At 41.8% G+C, this 24,024-nt stretch overlaps 1 protein-coding gene across 1 annotated transcript in view; it reads left to right on the plus strand.

Annotated features, from left to right (window-relative positions):
- The window catches only part of LOC124112930, a 41,596-nt gene that overhangs the window by 12,253 nt on the left and 5,319 nt on the right, over positions 1 to 24,024 (plus strand). Inside the window, exons 6-20 of the mRNA XM_048387585.1 lie at positions 2,281 to 2,496; positions 6,821 to 7,012; positions 8,185 to 8,833; positions 10,341 to 10,510; positions 10,833 to 10,994; positions 11,797 to 11,958; positions 12,324 to 12,531; positions 14,019 to 14,209; positions 16,001 to 16,171; positions 17,110 to 17,343; positions 17,685 to 17,858; positions 20,894 to 21,076; positions 21,672 to 21,938; positions 22,346 to 22,534; positions 23,197 to 23,352. Of these exons, the coding sequence (XP_048243542.1) occupies positions 2,281 to 2,496; positions 6,821 to 7,012; positions 8,185 to 8,833; positions 10,341 to 10,510; positions 10,833 to 10,994; positions 11,797 to 11,958; positions 12,324 to 12,531; positions 14,019 to 14,209; positions 16,001 to 16,171; positions 17,110 to 17,343; positions 17,685 to 17,858; positions 20,894 to 21,076; positions 21,672 to 21,938; positions 22,346 to 22,534; positions 23,197 to 23,352 (3,324 nt within the window). The remainder of the gene's footprint in view (positions 1 to 2,280; positions 2,497 to 6,820; positions 7,013 to 8,184; positions 8,834 to 10,340; positions 10,511 to 10,832; positions 10,995 to 11,796; positions 11,959 to 12,323; positions 12,532 to 14,018; positions 14,210 to 16,000; positions 16,172 to 17,109; positions 17,344 to 17,684; positions 17,859 to 20,893; positions 21,077 to 21,671; positions 21,939 to 22,345; positions 22,535 to 23,196; positions 23,353 to 24,024) is intronic.

Below are 24,024 nucleotides of genomic sequence, written 5' to 3' on the forward strand. Positions count from 1 at the left end.
CAACACACAACACAAAAAAACCCATACAACACAAACCCCATCATACAACTCAAACCTTAGCACACCACACAACACACATCATACCATATAATACACGCTGCACAGTACCTCACACACCACTCCATATAACACACAAGACAACACACACCACACAACACACATCATACCATATAATACACGCTGCACAGTACCTCAAACACCACTCCATATAACACACAAGACAACACACACCACACAACACACATCATACCATATAATACACGCTACACAGTACCTCACACACCACTCCATATAACACACAAGACAACACACACCACACAACACACATCATACCATATAATACACGCTACACAGTATCTCACACACCACTCCATATAACACACAAGACAACACACACCACACAACACACATCATACCATATAATACACGCTACACAGTATCTCACACACCACTCCATATAACACACAAGACAACACACACCACACAACACACATCATACCATATAATACACGCTACACAGTACCTCACACACCACTCCATATAACACACAAGACAACACACACCACACAACACACATCATACCATATAATACACGCTACACAGTATCTCACACACCACTCCATATAACACACAAGACAACATACACCACACAACACACATCATACCATATAATACATGCTACACAGTATCTCACACACCACTCCATATAACACACAAGACAACACACACCACACAACACACATCATACCATATAATACACGCTACACAGTATCTCACACACCACTCCATATAACACACAAGACAACACACACCACACAACACACATCATACCATATAATACACGCTACACAGTACCTCACACACCACTCCATATAACACACAAGACAACACACACCACACAACACACATCATACCATATAATACACGCTACACAGTATCTCACACACCACTCCATATAACACACAAGACAACACACACCATACAACACACATCATACCATATAATACACGCTACACAGTACCTCACACACCACTCCATATAACACACAAGACAACACACACCATACAACAAACATCATACCATATAATACACGCTACACAGTACCTCACACACCACTCCATATAACACACAAGACAACACACACCATACAACACACATCATACCATATAATACACGCTACACAGTACCTCACACACCACTCCATATAACACACAAGACAACACACATCATACAACACACATCATACCATATAATACACGCTACACAGTACCTCACACACCACTCCATATAACACACAAGACAACACACACCATACAACACACATCATACCATATAATACACGCTACACAGTACCTCACACACCACTCCATATAACACACAAGACAACACACATCATACAACACACATCATACCATATAATACACGCTACACAGTACCTCACACACCACTCCATATAACACACAAGACAACACACATCATACAACACACATCATACCATATAATACACGCTACACAGTACCTCACACACCACTCCATATAACACACAAGACAACACACACCATACAACACACATCATACCATATAATACACGCTACACAGTACCTCACACACCACTCCATATAACACACAAGACAACACACATCATACAACACACATCATACCATATAATACACGCTACACAGTACCTCACACACCACTCCATATAACACACAAGACAACACACACCATACAACAAACGCTACACCGTACACCCCGACCCGCTTCATGTAACACAAATCAAACCATACACCACATACCATTCAACACAGAACACACCATAGGTCACTTACCACATGATGTAAAACAACAGACAATACACCACAAACTACGCATGATTTTAACGTGCAGTATTTAAGCACTTACCTTCGTAACATTGCGTAAGTGATAGAGTGGGTGAGTATAGTTTTACGCTGCTCTTACCAATATCAACAATATCAAGGCGGGGGACTCCAGAAATGGGCTTCAAACACTGTATCCATTTGGAGAATCGAACCCGGACCTTCGGCATGACGAGTAGTTTAAAGCTTCCCTTATTCTGTCAATATATACATTAATTTATGCATGTAACATCTCGCCATGCTTTAAATTTTAGCAATGATTTGGAGCACATTTGTCTCAAAACAGTCTGCAGGTACGGCCCTTATTTTTCTTTGTAAGTTTTAAGAAAGGGCGCTGATAACACATCAAAACCTGAAATGTGGATCTGTCGAGCATAGCCTCTATTTAACACTACCGTTTCAGTTCCGCCGTGTACCAGGCCCGCCGTGGTAGGTGGTGGCGACTACGACCCCATCTTCAACTGCTATTCCAGCAACTACACCATGGGCTCCTCGTGCAAAGCCAACTGTCCACACAGCCGTGTGCTGGGGAACCCGTACATCACGTGTGAGAGGAACGACAGCCTCATTCCGGCCTCCATCTGGGTGGGACACAACAACTCCTTTCCGAAGTGCCACAGTAGGTCCACCTGAGTGTTACATGTATGCCTGATCCGTGAAGATCCGGGGAAGAGTAGGTCTTCAGCAACCAATGCTTGCCTTAAATTTGTTGCAACACTACCGTGTTCATAAAACGATAATCAATCGCCTTTAAGATATAAGCAACCCTCGATTATCCAGTGCATCTCCACTTGATCATTATATGTGACAAACCACGAGATAAAGGACCTTAAGGGTCGATCTTCACTGAAGTAGGCTGACGTTTAACGTCTTTATGACGCCATGGCAAAATTTTAACCTTTTCTCAATTCAATTCTTTATTCATGTACATGTGTAGGCCAGCGGCCCATGGTACAATATTCGGTCCATCATTAACATTTATAGGCTTAGTGTTTGGAGTCTAACATTCATAGCATGGTATATAAAAGTTGCAACATTTCTAATTACAGTTTCATTGTTTACCGCCATAAGCATATTGAATTTAGCAAGAGTAGGATGTACAAAATACTTCTGTGGTAAATACTGAAGACGAATTTCATCATAAGCGTTACAAATTAATAAATCGACATATCTTTGGTTGCAACTATTGCACAATCTCTGCTCTCGTGGAGTATTAACGTATCTACCAGTGGAGAGTGTGGGAGCTACAGCGAAACTGGGCTAGTGCAACACGAAATTTGTTGATAGTGATAGCAGACAAATACAACTCTAGACTGAATGAATTTTTGAAAAGTGTATAATGGAACATTTTAGAACTATTTGCTAAAGACCAATGCCAGTCCTGTTCGTAAGCAAATTTTAACCGATCTTCACATTCGGAAATAAATGATTCGGGGCAAATAACATATTGGTTCTTCCACATATATCCAAATCCAAGGCTGTATAAAAGAGTTTTGACTTTTGTAGCCCAATTAGTTTTACCATGTGTGGCTAGCTGAAATAACATATCATAACTTTTCTTGGGATATCGTGAATGTGGTAGGGACATAAGTTTACACCAATATTTTATACAGCGTTTATACGCAGAAATGTACAGTGGGTATCTTCCACACTCTCCTCGCACAACATGATTGGGAGTAGACGTTTTAACACCTAGCAGACGTTTACAAGCAAGTACATGGATACTTTCTATTTCTTTGCAGTTTTCAAAACTCCACATTTCAGCCCCATATAACATAATTGGAGCAATTTTAGTATCGAATATTTTAAAAAATAGTTTCAGTGGAATAGGTTTAAGTGATGAAAGGGATTTTAGAACCGAGAACAATACCCGTTTAGCCTGTAATGAAGCACTGTAAGTATGTTTCGACCATGATAAATTCTTTGAAAATACAACTCCCAAATATTTGTACGATGATACACATTCCAACTGACAACCACTGAAATACCATTTCTCAGATCTAGAAAGTACACCACCATTCTTAAAAACTACTATTTTCGACTTATCAAGATTTACCTTTAGGAAATAATTCTGGCAATAGTGTTCGAGTACATCGATGCGTTTTTGGAGGCCATACACAGTATCTGATATAAGAATTACATCATCAGCAAAGAGTAGCAGGAATAGTTGAATTATGTCTGGATGGAGCTGGATTCCGGGTTCACAGTTAGCCTCAATTTCAACAGCTAGATCATTGATAAACAATGAAAACAAAAACGGGCTCAGTACACAGCCTTGACGGACACCCAAGTCACAATCGAATACATCTGAGAAGTTATTGTTAAACTTTACACAGGAACGTACAGTCGTATATATGGATTGTATACACTTAAACATTTTAGGTGACACACCACTGTATTTCAAAACTATCCATAGTTTTGATCTGTTTATAGAGTCAAACGCTTTGGAGAAGTCTACAAATAAAGCATATAGTTTACCTCGCTTCTTCCCCAGATAACGCTGTATAACTGACTGTAAAATAAACATATTATCAATTGTGGAATAGCCACAACGAAATCCTGCTTGCGACTCCACAACTTTATCATAGGCATCACACCAAGACTGCAACCTTCTATTTAGAACAGAAATATATAGCTTGCTAAAAATACTTAATACTGTAATCCCTCGGTAGTTATCGGGTGTATTAGTATCCCCTTTCTTGTGTAATGGTACAATTTGGCCAGTCGACCAGGAAATCGGAAAATAAGCGGAATCAAACATAACGTTAAACAGACAGGTAATATAGGGAACTAACACATCGCATGCGTATTTGAACATTTCAGCAATAAGCTTTGCCTGTTTTCAATTTGTTAATTGCCTCAATTACCTCCTGCTGTTCAATTGGCGAGTCTAAGATTGATTGAGTTAAGTCATCAAAATTGTTATCTGGCACAGTGTTATCTTCATCCCCCATTTCTGAATCGAACAACCCCTTAAAATGTGAAAACCATTGCTCAATATTTATATTTGGCTTAGGACGGACAGTGGTAGCAGACAGACTTTTCAAATTTGCCCAAAATATTTTACTATTATCCAAGTTAGTCAAAATGGTACTCTGTGCATTGTCTTGATATAACTTCTTTTTTTCACGGATAACATGTGTATAAGTATTTCTTGCCTTAATAAAGTTACAAAGTGATGACGAATCTTTTAGTGATCGGAAAACCTTAAGAAGCCTATATCTTTCACAGCGGTGGTATTCACACTCCTTATCGAACCATGGCTGTTTACTTCTAGATATAAGAAGGGCGTTTCATACATTTCGCAGCGGTACATAAAACATCTGAAAATACCTCAACTGCTTTATCAATTTTACCTGAAGCGATAAAATCTGAACACTTGTCAAGCATTGAAATAGAATTTGTAGACAGTAAACTGTCTCTAAAAGTTTGAGTTTTGTCCTCGTTCCACACAAAGCGGTAGCTGTCCCCTGGGTCTCGTGCAACACGCTCACGGTCTCTCGATCCAGCTTTGGCACGTGCGTGAAATGAACATGTAACTGGCATATGGGTCGACTCTGTTCTATTTGCAATGTCAAACTGTTTGCACAACTTAAACAATGAAGGGGATGCAACAATATAGTTGATTACGCTTATGCCATTGTGGCTGATGAAGGTATAGTCACCTTTTGCCGCGTCTGATCCACATCGGCCATTGAAAATGCACAAATTGAAAGCACTACATACGTTTAGTAAAATCTTACCAAGGCGATTAACAGTAGTATCACAAGAGAAACGTTTGGTGATCACGTTGCCATAAATATCAGAAGGTTCCTGGATGCCAAGCCTTTCAGCAATATCACTCTCTGCGGCATCGGGCTCATTACCGGTTCGGGAATTAAAGTCACCTCCAAGCATGATAAACATATCACCATATTTTTGTATAACATCTAACAAGGATTCAAACCTTTTCTCATGGCGGGTCACATATATACCCTGCCACCATGCTTGGTTTTTAGCCTGAAATAAGCGGTTGTTATCACCAGAACAAGACTCGCCGTCTCAAATAAAACCGGAAACGCATTTCAGTACAAGGACATCCTCCTCATCTTAATGCGCATGGAAAATATATTTTCCCAGCTAAACGTTAATTTTAAACAGTATTCTGACTCGATTAAACTTCAACCTCATGAAATTTTGTGCGAGTTTGTGATAAGAGAAGCTGAGATGGTGACGCCACTTCCGCTATGGTGGCGAATGTATTTATAACTATAGAATGGAGATACAATCACTGGATAATCGGGGATGGATATCAGCAGTCACCGACAAAGATGTTGGATTGCGGTCCCTTCCCATGAAGCGTTAAAATGCAACAACGACTACAGTTTGCCCTTCACTGTGGAAACCGTGCGCCGGTGTTCTTCCGTACAGGGGGCACGGGTGGCCCAGTCGTCTGAGGCGCCGCGATTCGCTGTGCAGAGTTGCGTCCCGTGGACACGCCAGAAACCTATGATTGTGGGTTCGAATCCCGATTCGTCCCGATTATGTTTCTACGTTTGTCAGCACCATACCCGTGCTCGTAGGATTCACCGAAGAGATAAACGTCTGAGACCTGCATCACTTCGGGCTTTCCTCCCATTTTAAGCTGACACGCCGTGATATAACTGGAATACTGTTAAAAGCGGCGTTAAACCCAAGTCACTCACTCGCTCTTCCGTACAAATGGTACCCCAGTCGGTACCTCAAATATTAAACGTCAATGAATAGTAAGTCTCGTTTATCTGCCGAAAGAGATGCCATTCGGCGTAAAAAGGCCAAATAGTGATGAAATAGTATAAATGTTTCACTGAAACTCAGCCATGCCACCTGGCGTTAGCGAAAGGTGTAAGCATGTCCTGCTCTACACACAAGCAATACACAAAGCATCATCACAATGTCCAACTGTATACTGGATTTTGTTTCAGAGAAAGCATGCCCCGATCTGAAGCCGCCAAGTAATGGTGCTCTTGTATGTGACAAGATCTTCGGAGGAGAAACCTGTCAGGCTCAATGCCATGCTGATCATGATGTCCCGGGTGACAAGGCCTACCGCAATACATACATATGCGGCTCCAAGGGAGGGTGGCTGCCTTCATCTCACGTACCTGATTGTTCCAGTACGTATTAAGTACATGATAAACTAGAATATACTGACCGAGTTACAGCGAAAGTTCTGTTTATGTTAAACCTACTTGCCAACAAGGATGAACTACAACTACAGTTTTTTCCCATTATCACATTGTTTTCTTCATCCTACAAACTGAAAGAAAGAAAAAATCAACGATATTTTAATGAAAAATATAATTTGCAGGTTCGATCATTATGAAGAATGTTTCTGGAACCGAAAGCATTAAAAAAAGTTGAATTGAAGCGATGGCTTTGTGATTTGCAAGTGATTGACCCTACACCCGTTTGTACCTTTGGTAACAGCTTGGAACTAGCAACTTTGTCCTAGTCATTATGTTTACATTTACTGTATTCAGATATCATTTGGATTTATCGGTCTATGGTTATTTATAAGACGCAGAAGGTGGCACCATCCACACCCATGAATAAAAAAACCCCATTAATTTCTGACTGATTAATATTACCTCACCCCTGAATCCCGAATCCTACTTAACAAAAACATATGCAAGAATTCGCTCTGCTAAGGCTAAAGGCGAAGAACAGGTACCTAGGCCATAAAAGAGGTAGATTTTTAGTTAAATTACTGAAAAATTTAAATATATAAAGGATTGTTTTACGTACACCAAAATCTAAACGCTGAACCTGCGGAAGAAATGCGATCTTAGTTGCGTCCCACTTATCACACTGCTGAATAGACCAACAATTCTTGCGTCCCAGAAGGGCTTTGGCAGCCTCTAAAATATATCCCTGCATGTACATTTCGACTAAGACAAACTATTCTTTCGGGGAAAATATTTTTACAAAATCTCCTTGAACACATTTTAATCTGTATTGCAAATGTGCCATTGATGGAACTGTGGATAGGAACAAGAAAACAACACTATTCTGCCCTCTCCCATCTACCAGGCCGCAGTTCCCAGAAACACTTTTCCTTACTTGATAACAAAACGATTTCACTACCATAATCACTTGATTGTCTGGTCCAGACTGGATTATTTATAGACCGCCTTGATATACCTGGAATATAGCTGAGTGTGGCATTAAACAAACAAACACACAAACACTTTTGATGTACCTGGTGAGCAAAAGCAACAGTTACTCATCGCCATATTTTCTTATTGTTGTTTGACACACCGACCATAAAAAATTCATTCTTTTTCAGCATTGGTATTCCCTGACTCCTACAACCTTCCGTCCCATCTGTTCTACTATGGAGGGAACTGCTCTGACAATTCCGAGATCGCAGATAAGTTTTTAGAGAATCTTATTGAGTCATCAACTCACGATTGCGACGATGGTAAATGTACTGTTGAAAACGTCGACGTGAAATGTGGTGCCATTGAGGCAGATGACGATGATTTTCATGAGGAAGACGAGGAGTATTACTACTACTATGAAGATGGTGATGACCTTGACCTTGAAGAAGACTATTTAGACGAAGAAGGAGTTGTTGACCTTGAATTGGTGGGGGAATATGCGAATGAAGGTAGCGAGCTATCGGAGAAACCTGAACCGACCAAAGCTTCTGATCTGTTGTTGAGGAGACGAAGGGATGTTGGCGGCATGACTTCTCCGACGCCTGTTTGGAACGCAACATTACCTCCTGACAGCGACGTAGGACTCGGCAACACTACTGATGTTGGCAACATGTCTTCCCCGACGCCTATTTGGAACGCAACGCTGGCTCCTGACAGCAACGAGGGACTCGGCAACAATACTGATGTAGGCAGTGGCGCTGTAAGGAGACGTAAAAGGAAACCATTGTCCCGCATCGATGTCAGGTTCAACTGGGTTTTCACGGACAGAACTCGGTAAATTTAAAGTGAAATCTTAATGCTTATTAGACGTCGACTTTCGCTCTATACTAGTATACGTTAAAATACGTTAAAATGATTTCATTGTGGTATTGTAGTAGGGGAAACGAGTGGCCCAGTCGTCAAAAGCGCAATTAGTCAGGCCAAAATCCGATTACCGTGATTTAAATCGGTTTTTAATAATCTTGGTTTGTCAACGCCATTCTCGTGCTCGCTGATGTCACCAAAGTGATTAACATGCTCATTGATGTCACCGAAATGATAAATCACGTGTGATCTAGTGTTACCGTGTAAAACCCATTCTTGGCATCCCAAGTGGCAAGACTTTCCGTTAAATTAGCGTAATACTATTTTTTCATGCGTTCAATCCCAATGGCCTTATGGTACCAGACCGAGTTTGAGTACCACAATCCTCCGGTTGTGTTCAAATCCCACTTTCAACAAGATTACGTCTGTTGGTCGCAACCACCCATCTTCCCGAGGAAAGGGAGTTAACTGACTATAAAAGTCCAGTTTCCACCCTTGCCTAACAAGGCCACAATTATGGAGTTAGATTTTGGCTGGACTGACGAGTCTATGCATAGTCTAAACAAAATCGCGTAACGAACTTGACATCCGGTTCGTAAACAACGTGGATTTCAACGTGCGGACTTCGGTCGACTGCAGGATTTGCAAAGCATGTGTACTGACGACTAGGCGTGTTCAGATATTTTGCAAATTCTTTCATTATTTTAATCAGGTGCTCAAGTGATTTGATGCACTTCACGGGGCTAGACCCGTCTCATTACAATATAAATGTTGATTATTGAGCAGACCGTCTTGACTGGGCGCCGCCGTCTTGTTTGAGGAAAATGCAATTCATAAGAGACAAGGGATCTGATTGGTCAATAGGAGGAACATAGCAGGGACATAGCTCGTATTAGCCATTGATGGCGCTACGATCAAGCATGGATATTCCGGCCTAGTTCGGCAAGGGTGGAAACTGGACTTTTATAGTCAGTTAACGCCCTTGCCTGGGGAAGATGACAATATGTGATATGCTGGACCTCCTCATTGATAATATCTATTGTTGCCTTTAAGGCAAGAAGTACGCGTCCTCATTGGCACCGATTGTGATCCCCTTCTTGCTGACCTATTACTTTCTGCATCTTTATGCATTAACAATTTTGCATCTCTTCTCGGGTTGGTTAAAAAACCTACAAACAAAACAAGGGAATTTGGCTAAGACGTTTAAACCTAAAATAAATCGATGATCTGCTATCGCTCAATAAATTAAACCAAGGAAGACGCTTCGCCTGTTTCATACTTACATCTATGCATAAAGATTCTAAGTGACAAAAAACTCCTCTCAAGACGACGAATGATTTCACAACCAGGAAATGCTTGCATGATTCATTAAATTAAATAAGCTTCAAAACTGCATGACGTGGCAGGACAGAAATTTCTGAAAAACGATTTGAATTCACTCCACACTGATAATAGGTCCATCCTTTGTATGTCTTAGTCCCTTGACAACCGAGAATGTGACAGACTTCGTCGGTATCGTCCTCAACTCCACCCGTCGGTCCCTCAACGGCTCAAGAGCAGCAAACTTCATAATTGGAAGTCTTGGAAATCTGACTGTGACGTGTGGGCCTGGGAAGGTGATATCCAACGTGTCAAGGTTACTCTGTGGTAGGAACATTAAGCGGATATATATTCCACGCACAAATGATATAATTATACCATATCTAATTATGTCATAACACCAAGATTGTAAAACATCAGAAACTCCTTTTTCGTCTCAATCGTTTCTTGGGCGACTACTCAATTTCTCGTAATCCTTGGTAATGCGAACATAATGAGATTTGGCTGATACTGAATTTCAACAGTTCTGCTGTGTTCCATCTATACCAAACTAAATTATCAGACATGGAAGGTTGTGAATAATGTGCATGCACTACTTGCTTTACTCGATCAGATATTGATCATGGCCATCTGTTCAATATTGTTACAGTTCATTGTCCACGTGGGACGTTCCACAACCAGGAAGTGGACACCTGTGAGGCGTGTCCGGTCCACACCTACTCCGACACCAGTGGTCAGACACAGTGCACTCCGTGTGGTCAGATGACCGGTACAAAGAACAATGGAAGTAAAACTTACCGGGACTGTATCGGTGAGTGGCGGTCTTACTGTGTGAAATGCCTGCTATGGTTAATACAAATTGGTTATTTTTGCTTGTTTTAAATGCGTAAGTTCACCAATATACTCTACATCCCCTGAGTTGATATTTTGTTTTCTGAGGGAGCACTTGAAATGTGTCTACCATCCAAAACTGGCTTCCACAAGAGGTATCGCTTGGGTGAGATCAAGTATATCTCCAAGGAAATATCAGCCACAATGAATTGGATCCCCATTGTGACGTCATCTGTCACCATGATGTCCAAATCAAATAGCATCCCTTGCTTCTCTGCCGTGAAAGCTTATCTTCCCGAGCCAAGAGTGTCCATGAGCCTGTATCAAAGTGTAGTTTTCAGTGATGCTGAACTTGGTTAATAGGTCTACTTTTTACACCAAAGAAGCTGGTTATGACGAAACATGTTGGAAGAATGAATTTGAATCATGGTAAATGTTAATACATCAATACTCGTGGAAAGAGTTTAAAACTGTTTTAATTTGTATCGAGTCGTGTAGATGGAGATATATTTTATATCAAAAGACACTCGGGTGAGATTATATATTTATTTGTATGTCAATGTATCTACGTACGCAATCCTTCATCAACTACAAAACAACCTTGTTAACTCGAACTTCAAGTTTGGTCCAATAACGGAACTCCACTCCACGTTGAACTCGCTATTTCTATATTCTGTCGATGCTGAGGACTTCGTATCTTCGTTATTGCATGTTGTTACACATACATATGGCCAAATATAGATCTGAACTATTTAATTTTTAAACTTTTTTTCCTGAAACAGCGATGTGCCAGCCTGGCAATTTTTCTGTGACTGGACTGATACCCTGCGACCCTTGTCCTTTTGGAGCATATCAGCCGAATCGGTTTGGAAAAAGTTGCATTCCATGCTCTTCGGAATCGTCCACTGTTGGAATTGGGAGTTCTAGCGTGAGCCAATGTGTTCGTGAGTACAGCTGTGAGCCGCAGTCATACAGGAGGTTTGGCATGGATGGACACATGGCTTAAGGCCCTGCGTAGTTGCATCCCTTAGTGGGTTCGATTCCCAGATTTGCTCAAATTATCATCATTTGTCAAATATTTGCCTCAAACATTAAACTGACCTGATATATTTTTCAAAGAGGTTTAAAATTATTTAACTAAAGAAACTGAACTGAAGTTTCGAATGTTTCAGAGAACGTTGATCAACGATAATTCAGTGAAGTTGACTAGTCTTTCTTCGATTCACCTTTGCATAATGGATATTACCAATTCAAAGTCATGGTCGCATTCTGTATGGATCTTCATAATTATCATGTTCATTTTTTTAAGCATTCGATGTACTGGTCAAAGGTCCTGTTCAGTTGAATTTTGGCCCTGTCCTGAACGACTGGGTAGAGGATTTGTCCCTCGCCTTCTGGTACCGCTCGCTGCCCCAAAGCAGAAGTAGCAGAAACATCTCACTTGTGCTCAGTCATCCCACCAGAGGGCATCAGATGACCTTTGAACTGACCACTCGGACAAATATAAGGATGAGAGGGTGTGTACATTAGGTATCTGTACTTTGTGGTATAAATCCATCGGGTGTTAAGACATTACTATATTTATGCCTCGGGTTTCTGAACATGTATCTATACAGGAGGGTATCTATACAGCAGGGTATCCATACAAGAGGGTATCTATACGACTTGGGATCTATACAACGGGGAATCTATACAGGAGGGTATCTATACGACTGGGGATCTATACAGCAGGGTATCTATTCAGCAGGGTGTCTATACAGCAGGGTGTCTACACAAGAGGGTGTCTATACAGGAGGGTATCTATGCAGGAGGGTGTCTATACAGCAGGATGTCTATACAGGAGGGTATCTATACAGAAGGGTATCTATACAGGAGGGTATCTATACAGCAGGGTGTCTATACAGCAGGGTATCTATACAGAAGGGTATCTATACAGCAGGGTGTCTATATAGGAGGGTATCTTTACATGAGGGTGTCTATACAGGAGGGTATCTATACAGCAGGGTGTCTATACAGGAGAATATATATACAGGAGGGTGTCTATACAGCAGGGTGTCTATACAGGAGGGTATCTATGCAGGAGGGTGTCTATACAGCAGGGTATCTATACAGGAGAATATATATACAGGAGGGTGTCTATACAGCAGGGTGTCTATACAGGAGGGTATCTATGCAGGAGGGTGTCTATACAGCAGGGTATCTATACAGGAGAATATATATACAGGAGGGTGTCTGTACAGGAGGGTATCTGTACAGGAGAATATATATACAGGAGGGTGTCTACACAGCAGGGTGTCTAACAGGAGGGTATCTATACAGCAGGGCATTTACACAGGAGGGTATCTATACAGGAGGTGTCTATACAGGAGGGTATCTATACAGCAGGGCACTTACACAGGAGGGTATCTATTCACAGGAGGGTGTCTATACAATGCTGTATCATACAGCAGGGCATTTACACAGGAGGGTATCTATACAGGAGGGTGTCTATACAGGAGGGTGTCTATACAATGCTGTATCTATACAGCAGGGCATTTACACAGGAGGGAATCTATACAGGAGGGTATCTATACAGGAGGGTGTCTATACAATGCTGTATCTATACAGCAGGGCATTTACACAGGAGTGTATCTATACAGGAGGGTATCTATACAGGAGGGTGTCTATACAATGCTGTATCTATACAGCAGGGCATTTACACAGGAGGGTATCTATTCACAGGAGGGTGTCTATACAATGCTGTATCTATACAGGAGGGTGTCTATACAATGCTGTATCTATACAGCAGGGCATTTACATAGGAGGGTATCTATTCACAGGAGGGTGTCTATACAATGCTGTAACTATACAGCAGGTCATCTTTAAATCAGGGTTTGGGCCTGGATTTCCCGTTTGATGCAGTATGTGAAATGCATTGTGCCCTTCCCCATGACAAGACCTGCTGGTGTTTTTACACAAACCCATACTCACTAACTCACACTGATTTTCATTGGTGGGTTATCAGTCAGGAGGTCCCAGTGAACACCTACGTCCCCCAGGACCTGTGGACACACATGGCGGTAGTGTGGAAAGGCTATCCCAGTTTCGTGGACATCTACAGGGCTGGCAGCAGGGTGGCACGTTATGGAAACGAAGTACCTCTGTGCTTCGTGCCGGAGGGAACAGAGCTTACCATCCATATCGAACAAGGGACAGGTGATTTTACATGGATCCTTTTGAATATTTTATCTTAGCAGATCTTAGCAGCTTTTAACGCATGTACTTTTGAAATGGAAGACAAGTCATTCTCAATACATACGAGTGGCGTTCAATAAATTTTGCAACTTCAATATAAGACCAATTCGTAGAATAACTTTTGCACTTTAATTTTCAATATAATCTCCATTCACCCCAATACACTTATTCCATTTGTCCTTCAAGCTTTTAATACCACTTTAAAAGAAACCCGCAGATTGGCCCTCTAACCACGCCTCTGTGGCAGCCTTTATGTCCTCGTCATCCTGGAAGCGTCTTCCACGTAGGGCAGATTTCATTTGCCGGAACAGGAAATAGTCACTGGGAGCAAAGTCTGGGCTGTAGGGGGGGGGGGGGGGGGGGGTGATTTAACTGTTCGGATCTACATTCATATATGGCGGCCTGTGCAATTCTCGACTTGTGAACCGGAGCTTTGGTAAGGAACTTACTCCAGCGCGTTGTTTATGTTTGAGAAAATCCATGATTGTGACCACCCTAGGATGAATGAAGCCATAACATCTAACTTATTGTTGTGTCTGGAACTGGTTATGACACGTGTCAACCTGGTGTTATGACTAGTGTCACACCTGCCACAATTTGACATTGTTTGTGTAAACACAAATGCCCACGTTGCAAAACTTATTGAACGCCCCTCGTACATAACGATGTTATATATACAGACCATAGATGTATATGCATGCGTCTGTAGTTGCATTAATAAACATTGAGTAAGCCTTTCTGATTTATTTCCGATTAACCCCATAAAACACTACAGCCTCAATTGGGTTTGTAGTGTAGACTAAGTCCTTTAACCCATATGTGTGATTGCGGCAACATCCGGGGTCTCCGATTGACAGGAAAACCTGCAGCTAGTATTTCATTGAAATCAATAGAACGAAGATATATATTTATTCTTATATTACACTGTTTGCTAATTATTTAACGCCACACGCAGCAGTATCCCGGCTATATGACTGCGCTCTGTAAATAAACGGGTCTGGACCATACAATCCAGTGATCGATATTATGATTTTTTTGTTTCTTTGTTGTTTAACGCTGCACTCAGCAATATTCCAGCTATATAACGGCGGTCTGTAAGTAATCGAGTCTGCACCAGACAATCCATTGATTGACATCATGAGCATCGATCCACGCAATTGGGATACGATGACATGCATTAACCAGCAAGTCAGCAAGCCTGACCACCCGATCCCGTTAGTCGCCTCTGACGACAAGCATAGTCGCCTTTTACGGCAAGCATGGGGTTGACAGACCTATAATTCTAACCCTGATCTTCAAGGGTCTCGATATTATGAGCAACGATCCACGCCATCAGTGTACGATGACTGTCGATAGTCACCTAGCCTGAGGGGGGCACGGGTGGCCCAGTCGTCTAAGGCCCCACGATTCGCTGTCCCTTGGGCACGCCAGAAACCTATGATTGTGAGTTCGAATCCCGGTTCAGCACCATACCCTGCCCGTGGGTTTAACCGAAGGGGTAAACGTCTGAGACCTGCATCACTTGGGGCTTTCCTCCCACATTAAGCTGGAATACTGTAAAAAGCGGTGTTAAACCCAACTCACTCACTCACCTAGCCTGACCGTCCGATCCATAAGTCGCCTCTTACGACCAGCATAGATGTCAAAATGTATTTATCTTGTTGGACCATGATCACAACATGTAAATAAATCGATGATGATGTAAACAGCAGCAGGGCAATACTGCATTATATATTGATGATTTGTTTTCAGAATTGAGTTTGAGGGAGATCTACGTGATGCCACTAAGCAATGTCTCGAGGACTATAGCTCACATGGCCAGGTCCTGCTCACCTGGAGATGTTGGGTTCGATTCTCTCATCAACAAAATCAAGGCCTCGGATCCATCGAAGATCAGCATGGTGGTACCCAGTGTCTGTTCAGGTAAGCTATGACATATTTAGGTGAGCTATGACATGTTCATGTGACTAGATTCAGAAGTAAAAGGATTCAGTGTATATATACTGCTCAAAATAAGTTAAAGAACACCCACAACCAGAAGGCTGTGTGTTGAAATACCCACCAGCCACGACAGATTAACTAAAGTCAATCGGGTGTTCTTTAACTTCTCTTGACTAGTATATATTAACCTGATAATCTTGTGAAAGAATACAGAAGTTGAGATTTTACAAACGAAATCGTGTCAAAATCACAATGTGGGCTAAGTTAGCTGTTCCTTAGATTTTACCGTTCCTGATTACTTTTTGAACCGAACTTGCACCATGAGGTTTCAAATGTTAAATCGTGCGCAGTTAAGATAACGGGTAAACTAGCTGGCTTTACATTGCAAACACATCAAGTCTATCTCCATTCTACCATGAAAAAATTAAACAGGAACTGTTTGATATTAGCGAAGCGGCATGGGTTCAGTCAGAGGATTTAAGTGGGTTATCGATCTGAATTAAGAGAATACCGATAATATCCTAAAACAAAAGCATGGCGGTGTAAATGTTTATTGGTTTTTTTACAAACATGACTCGCATATATGACAGGTTCAAGGTCACTGTTAAAGAAAACACGTGGGAACCTCTCTTGAAATACTATCACTTAATTGTTTTCTGTTGTGTTTTTCAACCCAAACTGTCTTCCAATGCCTACTTTGAGTATTGTACTTACCACAACTTTACATTTGTACATATTATTCCCAAATATAGAATTACTTTTGTGTAAATATTAGCGATGTGTCCGTACGTCAAGTCAGCTGTTTCAATCGGGGACGGTTATTGTAATTTGAAACCGCTGATTGACTAATTGGAGCTGAGTAATTTCAACAATTCAGTGCAGATGTGTTGTAGGATTAGGACTGTATTCTTTCCCCACAGAGATCGACCGATGTTCTCCTAGCCCCTGTCCCGAGCACTACTGTCGATCATTCAAGTATGGCTTCAAGTGCACGTGTAAAGGAGGCTTCTCTGGCCTGACGTGCGAGATACCACCGGACTACTGTGTCGTGGACAACAAGTGTGAACATGGCGCTATGTGTGAGAATATCAAGGGAGGGGTAAACTGTACCTGCACTGACGACTACAAGGGGCGATACTGCGAAATACCAATAGGTGAGACTACGGTACTGTGAGACATAACTAGGAGATGAGACACCAATATGGCAAGACTACAAAAGGTGTTGCTGTGAGACACCAATAGGCAAGTCTACAAGGAGAGGTTCTGTGAAACACCAGAACATAAGACTACGATTGGTAGTACTGTCTGATGCCAATAGGCAATCATGTGGTCGGGGCTGTCTAGGTAGATATTCTTCTCAGCTACAACTCAAAATCATGAGCTTAACTGTGTTTTCTTTCTTCAAAATAAACCTTGCGATAATGTCTTAAAAAAATTAATAACGCAAAACGAGAACACTTTTGGACACAATGTTGATGTATTGCGACTCTTTCAGTTCATGGCAAGTGGAATGTTTGGACTCCATGGTCCTCGTGTTCTGTGACCTGTGGCGGGGGTGTAAGGTCAAGGTCAAGGGCTTGTGACAATCCTTCTCCTGAGCCTGAGCTCGGAAAACCATGTGAAGGATCTGCTGAAGAAACATATGTTTGTAATGAGAACAAATGCCCAGGTAATGATCGATAGCGTTTATTGCTGTGTTGTACTACAATGAGATCGACTTACATGGTGAAGTCAGTGAGTGAGTATGGTTTTACGCTGGATGATGGATGGATGATGTTGGATGATGATAGTGATGATGATGATGGATGGATGGATAGATGGATGATGATGATGATGGATGATGATGATTAAGGATGGATGGATGATGATGATGGATGGATAATGGATGGATGATGATGGATGATATGATGATGATGATTACGGATGGTGATGGATGATAATGGATGATGATGGATGATAATGGATGATGCTGGATGGATGCTGATGCTGATGGATGCTGATGCTGATGGATGATGATTGATGATATAATGATGATGATGGATGATGATAGATGATATGATGATGATGATGGATGATGATGGATGATGATGGATGGATGATGATGGATGGATAATGGATGGATGATGATGGATGGATGATGATCATGGATGGATGATGATGGATGATTGATGATGTTGGATGACGGATGGATGATGATTGATGGATGATGATGATGATGGATGGATGGATGATGATGGATGGATGATGATGTATGATGATGATGGATGGATGGATGATGATGGATGGATAATGGATGGATGATGATGGATGGATGATGATCATGGATGGATGATGATGGATGATTGATGATGTTGGATGACGGATGGATGATGATTGATGGATGATGATGATGATGGATGGATGATGATGATGATGGATGGATGGATGATGATGATGGATGATGATGATAATGGATCATGGATGGATGATGATGGATGGATGATTGATGATGATGGATGGATGTTGGATGACGGATGGATGATGATTGATGGATGATGATGATGGATGGATGGATGGATGATGATTGATGGATGATGATGTATGATGATGATGGATGGATGGATGATGATGATGGATGATGATGATTGTGATGATGGATGATGATGGGTGATGGATGGATGATGATGGATGGATGATGATGGATGGATGATGATGGATGATGGATGACGGATGGATGATGATGGATGGATGATGGATGGATGATGATGGATGGATGGATGATGATGGATGGATGATGATGGATGATGATGGATGATGATGATGATGATGATGGATGGATGATGATGGATCATGGATGGATGATGATGGATGGATGATGCATGCTCATGGATGATGATGCTGATGCTGATTGATGCTGATGCTGATGGATGATGATTGATGATATGATGATGATGGATGATGATATGATGATGATGATGGAAGATGATTGATGGATGATGATGATGATGGATGGATGGATGATGATTGATGGATGATGATGGATGATGATGATGGATGATGATGATTATGATGATGGATGATGATGGGTGATGGATGGATGATGATGGATAATGATTGATGATGATGGATGACGGATGGATGATGATGGATGGATGATGATGATGATGATGGATGATGGATGGATGATGATGGATGGATGATGATGATGGATGATGATGGATGGATGATGATGATGATGATGATGGATGATGATGCATGGATGATGATGGATCATGGATGGATGATGATGGATGGATGATGATGATGATGGATGGATGATGATGGATCATGGATGGATGATGATGGATGGATGATGATGGATCATGGATGGATGATGATGATGGATGATGATGATGATGATGATGGATGATGATGATGATGAATGATGATGGATGGATGGATGATGATGATGGATGATGATAATGATGGATGGATTGATGATGAATGGATGATGATGGATGGATGGATGATATGATTGATGATGGATGGTTGATGATTGATGGATGGATGGATGATGATGGATAATGATGATGATGGATGGATGGATGGATGGATGATGGATGGTGGTGATGATGATGATGGATGGATGGATGGACGACGATGATAATGATGATGATTATAATGATAGATGGTGATTGATGATGATGGATGGATCGATGATGATGATGGATGATGATTATGATGAATGATGATGGATGATGGATGATGATGGATGGATGGATGATGATGGATGATGATAATGATGGATGGATTGATGAATGGATGATGACGAATGGATGGATGATGATGGATGATATGATTGATGATGGATTGTTGATGATTGATGGATGGATGGATAATGATGATGATGGATGGATTGATGATATGATTGATGATGTTTGATGATGGATGGATGGATGATGGATGGTGTTGATGATGATGATGGATGGATGGACGATGATGATGATTATAATGATAGATGGTGATTGATGATGATGATGATGATGATGATGATGATTGATCGATGACGGACGGATGATGATGGATGATGGATGGATGATGATGAATGATGTGATGATGATGGATGAAGATGGATGATGATTGTTGGATTATGATGATTGACGATGGATGATGATGGATGGATTGATGATTATAATAATGATGATGGATGGATGGATGGATGGATGATGGATGGATGATGATGATGGATGGATGATGATGAATGATGATGATGATTGATGATGATTTACATGAGACAGCCCAACACATTGTCAGTGGATGTCCAGCTTAAGCGAGATGATGGTGTAGCTCGATCGTTTTATTGTCGTCTTCGCCATATTTGTGGTTTTGACACAGAGGTCCATCCGTGGTACGACCCAGAATATGTTGAGGGCGTCGTGGAAAATGATACTAAGAGTATGAATGGGTTTGTTGCCAGGAATACCGCCCATCTGTCAATCTGGGTAGAGTAGAAGGCCGCAGGTGTTTTTTTTAGACTTCACACTTTTCGAAATGTTCTCGGTGGGTTCGACAAGGCAGTGCTTCCTGGGTTGCGTGTGGAGTGGGCAAGGGCCCTGAGCTGATGATGAGCCTTACCAGCCTGACTGTGCCAGGATCATCCAAACCCCTTTTTTCTGCATTTTTACTTTAATCTGTAAATAATAATTATATTAATATCACAGTGTAAATGTCATCTCTTACTTTCAGAATGCAAGGCGTCCCAGTTGACACTGAGCCAGGGCGTCAGTGTTAGCTGCACCAACTTGTCGAAAGCGGCCATGAACTGTTCCGTGTCATGTGACGAAGGTTTGGTGTTCCAGGAGGATCCTCCATTGTATGAATGTTATGAAGAACTGTGGACCCCTAAAGCAAAGACTATATCTTGCGTCAGTAAGTACAGCCCCAATGTGTACACTAATATCAATAAAGGAATGCCACGATAACGTTCAGTGCACTTTAAAAATCAATTAACATTTGAGTTTTGATTGACCCCAAACATATGTCATGGTTGCAACATTGTCTGTATTACGAGGGACATGATGGATCATCCAACTATAAGGAGACCGGGTGGTCACAATGTCGTATTGGTGTGACGTGTTGCTTGTTTGCTCCCTGACTCTTCGCCATTGCTTCTAAACTGCCGGTAAAAGGAAAGTATACACCCCTGTTTGATGGTGGCTAAATGAAAATGAAAATGAAACAATCCAGAAATTTTATTCGATGGTGGTGTAATTGAAACGGGTATCATTGGTATGTTTTGGACCTTCAATTTGCTGTGTAACGTTACGTTTTGATATCATTTGGATTTTTATGTTTGAATCCAATTTTCAAATGGATACTTTCTTTTGCCCTGCAATCTATTTTTTTTACGGCGTGGACCGTTGTTCATGGCATCTGGGCTTGCTTCATCCAGTCTCGGTCATTGATGGACTATTGTTTACCGTGGCGTAAAATCCGGCTGACGATCTCATAAATGACCTTTCAGACTTCCAGATCCCAAACAACGTGTCGTTCAGCTACACCGTCCCCTACAAGACACGGGTCGGAATCAACATGGCTGCCGATCTCGCCATTATCCAAAACACGGCGTCTGTCTGCGCGTCTAATACTTCCTGTGTTCGGGACGAGACTTGTACAGTCGCAGTTGTCGTGGAAACGTGTCAACGGGAGGCTGGAGGGTGCGCTCAGTTTCCAGAAGGATACAAGGCGAAAATGAAGTTTGAGGCTAATTTTGTTGTCAGTAACTGGAGTGGTAAGCATTCATACATATGTACATTAAGGGGTAGGGGTTGGGGGTTGTTGGGGTTTGGGTGGGGAGGGGGGTGGGGGGTGGGGGGGGGGGGCATAAGATTTATCAGTTGATGACACAGTGGTTACTGGAAATAAAATAGATCAGTACAGATGATTCAGATTTTTTTAATTTCACACATGCGGGTATCCAAACTGGATAATTCGAAATTTGTCAACCAAGAAGCAAATGTCTATCTGGTATGCATAAATGGTTATGTGAATGCAAAATATCCTAATGTCATTTATTATTATGTCAAGGTATTACCTTCTTTATTATCATATCGCAGTTGTAACTGAGGACAGTGGGTCACAAAAAAACAAAACAAATTCAGAATTCATAGCCACAATACAAGTGCATGTTATTTTCAGCCGTCGAAACAAGGCAGAATCTGGCAGAGGCCTACTCGTCCTTGAACAACAGCTACAATGACCTTGAGGAGATGTACGAGGAGTGCTTCCTGGTGACACTGACAGATGGTCCAGTCAAGCCAGGAACGTCCATTGCGGACAGTGACCTCTCATGTCCAGTAGGGTCAGTCCCAGACATGGGCTACTGTAGTGAGTTATCTTAGTAAAGTGCATAAGCTTTTCGGCGTCTCGATTGATGTCTTTTATGGTTGGTTAAATATATTATGATAACATATTTCAAAGTTCCAGAGGAAACATTGATTCCACAAGTTACCCAAAGTTTGGTGAGTGAAAATAAATCCATTTGTACCATGAACCGTTAGTAGGTTTTGTGGACATATTGGAGTGAGTGACTTGAATTTTACGTCGCTTTTAGCAATATTGCAGCAATATTCCTGCGGGGGAACATCGGTAATGGGCTTCATACATTTTACCCATGTAGGGAATCGAACCCAGGTCTTGGCGTGACGTGCGAATGCTTTAACCACTAGGCTACCCCACCGCCCTTGGCCATATTGAAAATATAAATGACCGATAGTATGACTATATTGACAAATAACTATGTAATAGAAGGGTGGCTTGTTTGGTAATTGTTTTCCTGGCCATTAAAATGATAAATTAAGGATACGTTTCTCAACTATGTACATAATGAAATATATTTAAAGCCAAGTTTACTTAAACTTCTTTAGGACGCGTGCCATCCAAAACAAATGGTATCACAATTTAGCCAGTTATATAATATTGATGTTGTAATATAATCTCTCATTTCCAGGGTACACATGTATAACTATCATTACTACTGTGTGTTACAGCTTCATGTGCCCCCGGGACGGTGTCCGACAATGACACGTGTGTTGCGTGCGAGCGCGGTTGGTACCAGGAGGAATCAGGGAAGTTACAGTGTGACCTATGTCCAGCTGCCTTTAACACTGAATACATGGGGTCAAGCGTGGAATCCGAATGTATAGGTATGAGGATTAAATGATTAACAATATTTTTGAAGGGAGATCACTGTCTTGTACTGCTTGACTTCTCATTCCATGCCTGTCACTTATACCATCACTGATCCCTATCACTATATGTGGAATAGTGTTGAGTGTAGCGTTAAACAACAAACACCCAAACAATACACATTTGTAGCATATACCACCCCCCCACCCCCACCACCACCCCCACCATCGGATGTCTTAATGCCTCTCACTGAACCACCCATCATTGAACCCCACCACTGTCCCCATCACTGGTCACATCACTGGTCACATCACTGACCCCATCACTGAACACATCACTGACCCCATCACTGGTCACATCACTGACCCCATCACTGGTCACATCACTGGTCACACCATTGACCCCATCACGGGTCATTTCACTGACCCCATCACTGGTCACATCACTGACCCCATGATTGGGCACATCACTGACCTCATCACTGGTCACATCACTGACCTCATCACGGGTCATTTCACTGACCCCATCACTGACCTCATCACTGACCCCATCACTTGCTATAGCACTGACCCCATCACTGGTTACATCCCTGGTCACATCACTGACCCCATCACTGGTCGCATCACTGACCCCTATCACTGGTCACATCACTGACCTCATCACTGGTGACTTCACTGACCCCATCACTG

The sequence above is a fragment of the Haliotis rufescens genome, unplaced genomic scaffold (assembly GCF_023055435.1).
Source record: "Haliotis rufescens isolate VD_foot unplaced genomic scaffold, xgHalRufe1.0.p SCAF_7, whole genome shotgun sequence".
Taxonomy (NCBI): Eukaryota; Metazoa; Mollusca; class Gastropoda; order Lepetellida; family Haliotidae; genus Haliotis; species Haliotis rufescens.